Source organism: Xyrauchen texanus, chromosome 9 (assembly GCF_025860055.1).
Source record: "Xyrauchen texanus isolate HMW12.3.18 chromosome 9, RBS_HiC_50CHRs, whole genome shotgun sequence".
Classification (NCBI taxonomy): domain Eukaryota; kingdom Metazoa; phylum Chordata; class Actinopteri; order Cypriniformes; family Catostomidae; genus Xyrauchen; species Xyrauchen texanus.
Window position 1 is genome coordinate 32,453,848 of NC_068284.1, and position 12,478 is coordinate 32,466,325.

Below are 12,478 nucleotides of genomic sequence, written 5' to 3' on the forward strand. Positions count from 1 at the left end.
TGCTGCCCTTAAGGTTCATAAGAGCACAGTGGCCTCCATAATCCTTAAATGAAGACGTTTGGGATGACCAGAACCCTTCCTAGAGCTGGCCATCCGGCCAAACTGAGCTATCGGGGGAGAAGAGCCTTGGTGAGAAAGGTAAAGAAGAACCCAAAGATCACTGTGGCTGAGCTCCAGAGATGCATTTGGGAGATAGGAGAAAGTTGTAGTAAGTCAACCATTACTGCAGCCATCCACCAGTTGGGGCTTTATGGCAGAGTGGCCCGACGGAAGCCTCTCCTCAGTGCAAGACACATGAAAGCCCGCATGGAGTTTGCTAAAAAACACCTGAAGGACTCCAAGATGGTGATAAATAAGATTCTCTGGTCTGATGAGACCAAGATAGAACTTTTTGGCCTTAATTCTAAGCGGTATGTGTGGAGAAAACCAGGCACTGCTCATCATCTGTCCAATACAGTCTCAACAGTGAAGCATGGTGGTGGCAGCATCATGCTGTGGGGGTGTTTTTCAGCTGCAGGGACAGGATGACTGGTTGCAATCGAGGGAAAGATGAATGCGGCCAAGTACAGGAATATCCTGGACGAAAACCTTCTCCAGAGGGCTCTGGACCTCAGACTGGGCCGAAGGTTCACCTTCCAACAAGACAATGACCCTAAGCACACTGCTAAATTAACGAAGGAGTGGCTTCACAACAACTCTGTGACTGTTCTTGAATGGCCCAGCCAGAGCCCTGACTTAAACCTAATTGAGCATCTCTGGAGAGACCTGAAAATGGCTGTCCACCAACGTTTACCTCCAATCTGACAGAACTGGAGAGGATCTGCAAGGAGGAATGGCAGAGGATACCCAAATCCAGATGTGAAAAACTTGTTGCATCTTTCCCAAAAAGACTCATGGCTGTATTAGATCAAAAGGGTGCTTCTACTAAATACTGAACAAAGGGTCTGAATACTTAGGACCATGTGATATTTCAGTTTTTCTTTTTTAATAAATGTGCAAAAATGTCAACAATTCTGTGTTTTTCTGTCAATATGGGGTGCTGTGTGTACAATGAGGAAAAAAAATGAACTTAAATGATTTTAGCAAATGGCTGCAATATAACAAAGAGTGAAAAATTTAAGGGGTCTGAATACTTTCCGTACCCACTGTACTTGTTGAGCTCCTATGGTTTTTAAATTGCACCCTTCAAAGATTGCAATTGACTTTACTTTTGTTAAACGTTCCACCTGGGGTTTATCTATAAATAAATTCACCATTAGGTTGTTCTCAGTGCATGATTTTTTTTTTTTTTATTTTTTTTATTTTTTTTATTAAAGAACTTAACAGCTTAGCTGTCTTATTAAAAAGAGAGTAAGCTTTTTTTTCGTCTTTTTTCACTCACATTATTGATTGAAGTCAATTTAATAATGGTTACAGTATAAAATGACTTAAAGGAAAATACAGGGTTCAGTACAAGTTAAGCTCAACCGACAGCATTTGGCATAATGTTGATTACCACAAAAAATATTTTGACTCATCCCATTACCCAATTTTTGGATGGTTTACAGGCAGAAATTTGATGCCTATAATTTTATAAAAGCACTTATATGAATTCTTCTGTTAAATTCATGTGTTATTTGATCTGTAAAGCTGTTTAAATCGTAATTTTAACAGTCATTTTAGGGTTTGTTGACATTGAATCATCATGGCAATTAAGTTGTAAAATTGACAATAACTTTACACAGAAAAGATTGGTAAGAGATTTTATCACACTAAAATCATGTTAATATGCATATTGTTTATGTCTTGTGGCTATACTTTTGAAACAGTGAATATTTTGTACATTTACAGATTGTCTCCCATTCACTTCCATTGAAAGTGCCTCACTGGAACCTAGATTTGTATTTATTTATTTCAATAAAAATATTTTTTTGTGGTAATCAATATTATGCCACAAATGCTGTCAATTGAGCTTAACTCATAATGAACCCGGAATATTCCTTTAAAAGGAACACATTTCTAGTTGCCACCTGTTTTCTGTCTTTATCAATAAAAAGTGACACAAATTATTTTTATAAATTTTTTAACTGTTTGCTTACTTAAAATTGAATGAGAGAGAGTGACAAATTTAGTCTAATTGTCACATTTGGCTCTTTGTGCAATTTCAGGTTTCGGCTGTGGGCGGTGGATAACACAGGTCGGCGTTCAAGTCCCAGTGAGGTCACCATTAAAACACCATGTCCCGCAGTGGATGATGTCAAGGCTCAAGGTAGATGACTGCCTGCACATAAAGTCCTTAAAATAAACTCCTACATCCACACCTAGCAGTGTCGGTGTGGATGGAGCATTACGCAAATGCAGTAGTTTTTGGTTAAGTCTTTCTCTTCCTGGAAAATTGACCAAAAATACAGATGACTCATGTTGCCCAACATATTTTTATTGATTTATTTAAAAAACAAAAATGAGGGATGAGCCCTTTAAGATGTCCTTCCCAAATTTCTTGTTTCAATAGGAAATATGTAAACAGGGCAAAAAACTGTCCTCACCAGCCATTTCATGGCGTCTTTAAACATTAAATTATTTTTATATTTTGTATAGGTAATAAGTGGACAAAAATATTGATTACACCTTTCAGACAATCCTAAGTCACCTGATTTGTTTGAATGTTCTCTGTATTCATTCCCTCAGAAATAGCAGACAAGATTTATAATCTGTTCAACGGCTACACCAGCGGGAAGGAGCAGCAGACGGCTTACAACACACTGATGGATCTGGGATCACCAACCCTCCATCGAGTGCTTTATCACTACAACCAGCGCTACGAGAGCTTTGGAGAGTTCACCTGGCGCTGTGAAGATGAACTGGGGCCCAGGTTTGTAAGATGATTCTCATTCTGTTCAAAATTGGATATTAAATCTAAGATGTAATGCACACACAAATACCGGTATTGCAGAATGTTAGGAGGATATGATCATCAGGACCTAGCGATATGATATTATTGCATTATCTGAGTTTCAAAACAATATTATTGTAATTTATGTGTGGTGTATTGCAATTCAAAATTGTGATATATTTCAATATTTTATTCAGTTGTATTTCATTGATCTTCATTGAACTTACCTTCTTTGCACAAGTGAACTTAATAGTAGAGTCAATGATTTGCATAGAACATAGGCACTTCAGTATCAGTAAAAAACAAAATATATCATGAGGGAATAGTGTACCTTGGTTTCAGTTTTTTTCTATCATAACAGTGCATGTAAACTATTTTAGTGTAGCTGTAAAGAGAATCTGTCAAATAAAAGTAATTGTGTGTAAGTTGATCTTATGTTCAGTAGGCCACATTTAGTTTCTCGCTTGCTCTGAGTGGTGGGTAATCTTTTTTTATGATTTTGAAAACAATATAACTAAAATGTCTAGGTTACTAGTGTAACTCCTGTTCCCTGATGAGACCCACAACGAGACGTTGTGTCAATTGTAGTGACACAAGGGACTTCTTTCAGGAGCCTCGAATACCTCTGAATATGAAAAAGGCCAAAGTCAAATTGGTGAACAGAATTTGCATGTCCCGCCCCCGGACATACGGCTATAAAAGGCAGAGATCATGCATCTGTTCAGTCAGGTTCTGCACTGAGGAGCCAAGAATAAGGTTCGGCCATTACAGCGGCTTGGTACAGTGTTGTGGCAAGGGGGATACAACGTCTCGTTCCCTCCATCAGGGAACGGGGGTTACACTAGTAACCTAGACCTTTCCCTTCTGTCACTCACTCGATGTTGTGTCGATTGTAGTGACACAAGGGGTCCCTATTCAATAACGCCACCTACACCGAACCATGTTACTTGATCTGCTGATGCTGGTGTAGCAAGCTGTAGCGTGCCAAAGGAGCATGGGCATCAGAGTGCATGTAACCTTCCCAGATGCCCCAATAAGACGTCATATTGTTTTTATTATGTCCCCGGAATCCAACAAAGATTTCCCTTGAGGGGTGGGAACAAGCGATGTGACAAGCATGGGAGCAGGCCGTGCAAGCTACGGCCCTTTTCCTCTCTATGTTTCTCCTGACGGAGTGTTAAATGCGGCTGGGGCCATCTAGCTATAACACGCATCGGGGAAGGCGTACTTTTCCAGTCCTATTCTTTCAGGGGCAAAAGACACCTCGGAGATCACATTCTGTCCAGGCTGGGGAGGTAAAAATGTGGCAAATATGGCCTGTTACACACATGGAAGTGGTGCGGTGGTATTTTCTGTCTAATGAGGAATGAGCTCTACAAACACTGCGACTGGGGCAGAGGGGACTGCCCAAGGGAGACGTGGGTCCGCCTGACAGGGGTACCGTACCGCGAAAAATACATCACAGGGGGTTACTGTGATTACCGACACATATGGAGCAACTACGAGTAACTAGTACCCATTGTGGGTCTGGTCGGGAATTCCTCAGCTGAATTCACGAGCAAGAGGGCTGGGGATGAAGAACATCCAAGTGTTTTGAGGACCTGGGAGTAAAAGCACACATATTCACCTCAGTGAGGGAAAAGGCACTAGCGCAAGCGGTATACCTGGTCAGTCTTTCTGTGTTACCGAGTTCTATATGCTCAAACCTGACAAAACACAGGACAAAACCAACTCAACCAGGAGATTATAGAATCTCGCAAATGTATTTGGTGTTGCCCAGCCTGCTGCTCTACAGATGTCTGCTATAGAGGTTCCATTGGCCATTGCCCACGAGGATGCCACACTTCTTGTAGAGTGTGCTCAAACCCGCAAGGGGGTGGGCACGGCCTGGGTCCAATAGGCCAATGCGATGGCTTCGACTACCCACAGGGCGAGCCTCTGTTAGGAGACAGCATTCCCTTTCAATTGCCAAAGCAAACAAAGAGCTGCTCAGAGAGTCTAAAGCACTATGTGGAGTCCAAATAGGTATGAAAAGCACGTACCAGACACAGCAACAATAAGGCTGGTTCTGCCTCCTCCCGGGGCAGCACTTGCAGGTTCACTATCTGGTGGAGTTTCCAGAGGTCTGGGCGTGGATGCCAGAGGGAGCCCCGTCCCTGAGAGTGTGTCTTTCATCAATGGGATTTGCCAGGGAGGTGCTTTTGTGAGGAGCATTAGATCTGAGAACCAAGTCTGAGTAGGCCAGTATGGGGCCACAAGAGTGACTTGTTCCTCATCATCCCTGGCCTTGCACAGCACCTGCGCAAGTAGCCTCACTGGGGGAAATGTGCCAACACATCTGTACCGAGGGGACTTGCCTCCGACCTGAGGGAGTACCAGAGTGGTCAATGGGATTTCTCTTGGGAAGTGAACAGGTCTGCCTGTGCTTTGCCATAACGGTCCCAGATCAGCTGAACCACCTGGGGGTGAAGTCTCCACTCCCCGTTGAGTGGAGCCTGTCATGACAGCACGTCCGGTCTTGTGTTGAGGCTGCCCGGGATATAAGTGGAGTGCAGCGACCTCAGTCGGATATGACTCCAAAGGAGGAGATGGCGGGCGTGTTTTGACATATGACGAGAGCGCACGCCGCCTTGGCGATTTGTGTACGTTACCGTCGCGGTGTTGTATGAACGGATCAAGACGTGCTTGCCTTGAATCTTTGGGAGAAACCTCTGCAGGTTAAGAAATACAGCCAGCAACTCTAGTCGTGGGACTGACCAGGAACCGGCGGCTGCGTGCCCATTGCACACAGCACCCCAAATCTGTTTGGAGGCATCTGTATTTACCACGATGCATCTGGACACCTGCTGCAGTGGGACTCCTGTCCTCAGAAAACAGAGGTCTGTCCAGAGGTTGAATAACTGACAGCAGAGGGGGGTGAAGATCACACAATACATGCGATGGTTTGGAAAGCGTAAGCCACGCGTCCAAGCTCTGCACGAGAGGCACTAAGGGGGCGATCGTTTTTGACATACCTGTGCAGTTCCTGCAGCACATCATGATCAGGACTACCCTAGTGCAGATCTTTTAGTGCCTTGGCCTGGTAAACTTGCAGGAGGCCCATGACATGCAGGGCAGAGGCAGCCTGTCCAGAGGGCCTGTAGGCTATATGTCGTCCTATAGGCCTTGGAGGGGAGTGCAGGGCGATCCCAACAAGTGGTTGCACTTTGCGGGCACAGGTGCACCGCAACTGCTTTTTCCACTTCGGGGACCTCCAGTACCCCAAGTAGAAAAAAAAAGTGTATATATTTTTTTTCTTGATTGCATTAAAATCTTTAATGCTACAGTATTTAAAACGTTTTAGTTTCACAAGGTTTTATGTGTCTTTTCATAGCTCCTTGAATTACATAGTAAACACAGATTATTCTATTACATATCCAAACGTCAGACATGTGATTAGGGTATTTGTGCTAATTAGGTTTAAATTGAATGCAATCAAACTGATTACAGTACATTAAAAGGAACCATGCTGACCACAAAACTGGGTGGTAGACTTTATACACCCTCCAAAACAAACCAAAGACAAATAAGGTCTGGATTTTAGAATTACAGTGAATTGTTTCTAAACACAGCCATGTGTTTGAAATAAAACCTGAACACTTCTTTGCTAATACACAGTAGAGGCAGGTGAATTTAATTATGGACGTTTGGACAGCCATACCTGAGGCCTCAGTTCAAATGAAAAGGTTACATTTAAACGTCTCCATGTTTCAAGGATTTCTCTTGCTCCTGAGGTGCTCTATTAAAATACACTTACATCAAACCTTATCCCACCCAATGAGACTGATGAGAGGGAATCACTGTGAAGAGTTCAACAGTAGTGCATGTTTCAAACAAATATAAAACAAAGATAATGGATTCATGGTAGCTTAGTCAAATTCAAGCCTTAGATATTTTTCCACACGGACCATATAATATGTCTCTCACCTAGCTAAGTTATTATTTAGAAAAACGTAGAAGAACTAAAGGAGAGCTAAATGGTGAATGGGTTGTTAAAGGGAAAGTTAACCCCCCCATTATATCATCATGTACTCTGAAAATCACACTCAGGAAATGTTAGGCAGAATGTTAGCCTCTGTCACCATTCACTTTCATTGTTTTGGAAAAAGATTAAATGAAAGTGAATGCTAAATGAGGCTGCTTTTGTGTTCCAGCAGATAAAGAAAGACATATGTGTTTGAAACACCATGAGGGTGAATAAATGACAACAGCATTTCATATTGGCTTAACTATACCTTTAAACATGAAGATCAGGGGTCTTCAACTGGGGATCCAGCAATTATTGTTGATTTTTCTAGAAAAGGAAATTATGTGTAAAAAATAATAATAATAAAAAAACAATACTAAGTTAATTTCAACCTTAGCTAAATATGTAATTGCGTCTGTTTTACAAGGTATTAAGTAAAATTCATGCAATTCATAAGTATATGACTCTGTACATCAATAATGATATTAAATAATTGCATAAAATTAATTTAAACTTACAAAAAAGGAAGAATACAATGTATGCAATTCATCTTAAGGAAACAGTCGTACGAAAAGTGCTGCATTACAAATTTTCAATTGCATCAGAAAAAAACTATCTAAGACAAAGGTTAGCATAACAATAATTTAACTTGTAATGTGCTCTCTTTGGTTCGTTGAAGACCAGTTGTGCATCCAGATTCTGAATCATTTGCAGAGGCCTAATTGCACATACAGGGAGGCTGGCTAAGAGAGCATTACAATAATCCAGTTTAGATATGACAAGTAAATGAACATTGTAGTCCGGCTGGAAACTTGTGGCAGTTCCTTTCCTGCTAAGTACATCCTAAGTCCTAGGTGCAGGCAGTAGCCAGTGTAGCTGTCTCCTAGGACAAATACATAGAGATAATGCAAAAACAACATTCGCTCACAATTAATCCACCCAGATTTTCTGGTAGCTTTTGCAGAATGTAGGGCGTCAGTATGGGTGGTTTGTGTGATTATGCTCCTGTGATTAACCCAGTTCTGTGAAATATTGCATAAGATATTAGACTTCAGATAAGAGCTAAAAAAAATCAAGCCATTCCAGTGGAGGTCTGGGGAGATGGGCCAATATCTCCCCAGCATCAGTCTTCCAACTTGCGTCATTTCCAATCTCCTTGCGTCCATACAGCATTTTTGAAAGACATTGCATAGGAGGGAAATATAAACAATCAAAAACAGCAATTGGTTTCTAGTTTTGACATTATCCAAACAATGTGCAATTTTCATTAGCAAATCATAATACAAGATAATTGTCACTAAACTGGCCCCACTCAAGATATAAACTGGTATTGGCTTGAAACAAAATGTATTACGTTTTTTTAAGTCAATTACACAATTTTTTTTTTTAAATATCAACATAAAAGTTGCTTACTCATGCTTTGTTGGTTGGTGGACTTATTAGAGGACTGACTCATGCTCTAATCTGTGCGATTTAGATGTTAGTTAGGTCAAAGTTATTTGTTATTGAGATTAATCCTGTGCATCCTATGAGCAATGAAATTATTATAGGAAATGGCGCTGTCTCTTTGTTATTTTGAGCAATGAAGCAATGGTCGTTATAGAAGTCTGGAGTGAGGTAGGTCAGAGCGCCCTGTATTATTACTGTGGGTGTCTGTGGAGTGTAGTTGATTGTTTCCACCCAGACCAGTGCAAGGCAATAGATTTCAAGTGATTTCAGAGAGAGAGACAGCGAGAGAGAGGCACTGGCAAAGCCTAAGATGTTGAAAATGTACCTTGGAAATAAGAGGCCATTTTCCACCTCCATAGATGCTGGGATTTATGGTGACAACCGTTGCTATTTGGAGACCAAAACTTACTTTCTTGAAAAATAAAAGGATAACAAACCCACAAGGTTTTATTTTAAGCAAATAAACATCTAAATTCCTATAACCACTGAAATGTGGTGAGATATTAGAAACATAAATACATTCAAAAGAATGATTTAAATGACAGCATCTCTACACCAGACAGGGATATTTTTCATTGAATATGCTAGCGATTTCTGACATCATTAAAATTCCATTATAATATGTTGTGAAGTGAAAACCAAAGTAAATAATGAATTTATAGTCCAGTTTTGCCCTGAACATGTAAGCACGCAACTACATTTGAATGTTGCATGAAACCTCAGTCAAAAACAATCAAACAAGACACTGTCCGATCTTTGTACTTAAAAATGCACTTTGCATATTTTAGAGCAGTGGGCTTCTGGTTTGGCAGGGGCTTAATATTAAGCTATGTCTTAGGAATGAGGCACTCTTTCCACGCTCTTTGTATCGCATTTCAGCTTGTATTTTGTAAAGGATTCATTGCAGTCTTAAATATTCAATAAATGCTCTCTTAAGTGAATTGAAAAGTACTTTACTTTAGCTACCATTCACCCAATCATTCTGCGTTACCTTGGAAGCTGTCTTGACAGGGGAACATTTTGTTTAGGCTATGCCATAACAATCTGATATAAAAACACCACAGACTTGATTTATGATCAATCTCCCCAGTCCAGGTTTTGAAGCGCATCATTTAAAGGGTGCTGACAGAAGACCTGTGCTTTAGTTGAATATGGCCATCTCCTGCATTTTATATTTATTATATTGGGGTCTCCCATCAATCTTTCAGTCTCATTCTCAGGAGCAGTTTGAGTGGTGGGCATTCTCAGAATGGATAATTGCCATGGAACGCTCAATGTTTAAACCACCAGAGAAAGAAAACAATCAAGCCAAATATCATTGCGTAACAGCACCATTATAACATTATTATGCAGTAAAAATATCAAAATAGCTGTTAGCAGAAAATGCTAACTTACATATCACTTAGAGAAGAAGGTATGAGCTGTGCTCATACCTGTGTGTTTCTGTAACTTTGGGCCATGTGGATGTTTAGAGAGTAAACTCTTAAAGGGGTCATGACATGAGTAATCACATTTTCCTTGATCTTTTGATATAGAAGAGGTCATTGTACTATAAAAACATACTATAATTTTCAGAACTCAAACTTCCTCCTCAATGCAAAAAGAGCATTTGTTGAAACCAAGCTGCCAAATTCTCTACTTCCTCCACATTGTGACATTTGCCTATGACTGCCTCCACAACAACTCAACAAAGCCTAATTTAAATCATCACTTCCGTAGCCCCACCCAGCAACTGTGAGCAGTGAGATGGCAAGTAGAGAGAGAGAATAGAATAGAATCGAATCCTTTATTTTGGTCACACATTATACACACAGTTTTTTTGCATATATACAGTGAAATTTATTAGTTTTTTCACATATCCCAGCTAAGCTGGGGTCAGAGTGCAGGGTCAGCCATGATACGGCGCCCCTGGAGCAGATAGGGTTAAGGGCCTTGCTCAAGGGCCCAACAGTGGCATCTTGGTGGTGCTGGGGCTTGAACCCCCAACCTTCTGGTCAGTAACCCTGAGCCTCAACCACTGAGCCACCACTGCCCCCCTACAGTATATAAGTCTAGAGCATAGAGCCAATAATAACAGGGCATTTACTAAGTCTTAAAGGAAAATCAGCACCAAAAATGAGCTTTCTGACAAAGGGTCAGAATAAGTTTGGAAAATGATCATGTTTTACAAATATAAGAGTTGTTTGTGTAAAAAACAAACAAACAAGTAAACCTAGAGGAACATATTAAAATAATAATAATAATGTGAAATGTGAATTCTTAAAACACATTTTTTCACACTCTCACAAGCTTAATTGTCTATGAACAATGTTCAACAGTGGACATACATGTATCACAGGAGAATTCTGACATTTTTTTCATTTTTGAACAAAAAAATGTAATTTCCACCACATTTCACATTAGGTATTTAGTTTTGTAACATTATGTGAAGGAAATTACATTTTTAGAAGAAACATCTTTTTATTACTAAAGCTAATTTCTTAGAATATTTTATGTATTATAAAAACACACTGTAAAATAATGTGTTCTCACTTTTTGCATGAATATATAATACAGCTTATTTGGAAATAAAACTAAAATATTCTGCCCACGATGTGAAATGGTGTTACATTAATTTGTCTGTTTTATTCACATTACATCTTAAGCATGCTATTTACAGACACTGTTATCTTATTGGAAACATATACACTTATATTTAAATAAATACACATATATGTATATATATATATATATATATATATATATATATATATATATATATATATATATAAATTGTTGGTTGTCGTAGAAATTATGCCAGTACTGAGGTACAGATGCAAAATCTGTGCAAAAATGTATATAAATCATCATTTCGCACAGTAAATGTTGAAATGCTTGATTTTTATTTTATAATTTTTTTAGATTATATGTATTTTCATAGTTTAACATATTTTCATAGTTTAACATTAAAATATTAGCACACATAATGATGATTGCATGTTAAAAAGTTAAGCGAACTTCATAAATTATAATGTAACAACATTTTTTTAATGAAATATGTTAGTTTTAAATAAAAGTATGCAATATAAAAGTGGCTGTATTTGAAGAAACACTCATCTATGTTTGCATTAACCAGATATATTCTTTATTGTGTTTTGCTACTGCAGGAAAGCAGGATTGATTCTGTCTCAGCTGGATGAACTCAGCGGCTGGTGCCGTGGGCTTCTCCAGGAACCCAAAATTGGCTTGCGCAGGGCATCACTCAAATATCTGTCTTGCCGTTATACAGATACCAAGGCATTCGGGCTTAGCTGGGTGAACCTCGGCCAAGACTTACGCAAGGCCTGTGAGGATCAGCTGCTCTCTGTTATGTACAATGATTATGGAGAACCCAAGGAACTGTAAATGACAGACAACCAGAGGACTAGTCAGGGGCTAGAAGCATTCATTCCTAAACACGGCCATCTTTTTTTTCAGTCTTAAACTCTTTAGGGCTTCTCTATAGAGACTGATCCATCCGTTAAAGGTAACAGTTAATTGGCTATTTAATGATGAAGAGGACAATATTTTGCAAACAGCTTGTTAATACTATGAGCAGTCCATACACAGTATCTGATTTATCAATAAGCATTCAAGTTTCAAAAGCTCTGATCATGTACAGTGTACATTCAAAGGGAAGTCATTTGAAGTGGCACTTAGGTATAGTGGTGCATTTTGTCAAATAGTGCATACACCATCTTGTATAGGTAGGAATTTTCCACAAAAAAACTAAAACTTTATCTTCTTTATGTGCTGAAAATGTATGTCTCTCTGTAGTGCATATAGATATGGAAACTATGATAGACTTATAGCTAATGTAAATGTTAATTAATCAAATATAATTTCATAAAGTAATGACTGTAGTGTTTAAGGTAAAGTGCAGGAGTTAAAGGAACTGTACATGTGTTTTTTTTTAAAGCAGTGATATGAAAATTATCATTTTAAAGTTGTGTACATTAACATGTCTTGTTTGTTTTATTTCATTTACCAATAAAATAGCTCAAATTACTTAAATCATTGCTTTTTTAATTGTTGAGAACTGAAGAAAAAAATCTGAATGAATATTAAACATTTATATTTAATAGTTATTCTTTGATATTTTCACAATTTTACAATTGTGTACATTCACATGC

General features: G+C 39.1%; 1 protein-coding gene across 1 annotated transcript in view; it reads left to right on the forward strand.

Moving 5' to 3' along the window:
- The window catches only part of LOC127649716 (astrotactin-1-like), a 560,423-nt gene extending 547,947 nt beyond the window's left edge, over positions 1-12,476 (forward strand). Inside the window, exons 24-26 of the mRNA XM_052134948.1 lie at positions 2,148-2,248; positions 2,668-2,851; positions 11,474-12,476. Of these exons, the coding sequence (XP_051990908.1) occupies positions 2,148-2,248; positions 2,668-2,851; positions 11,474-11,711 (523 nt within the window). The 3' untranslated portion in view covers positions 11,712-12,476. The remainder of the gene's footprint in view (positions 1-2,147; positions 2,249-2,667; positions 2,852-11,473) is intronic.
- Positions 12,477-12,478: the final 2 nt, after the last annotated feature.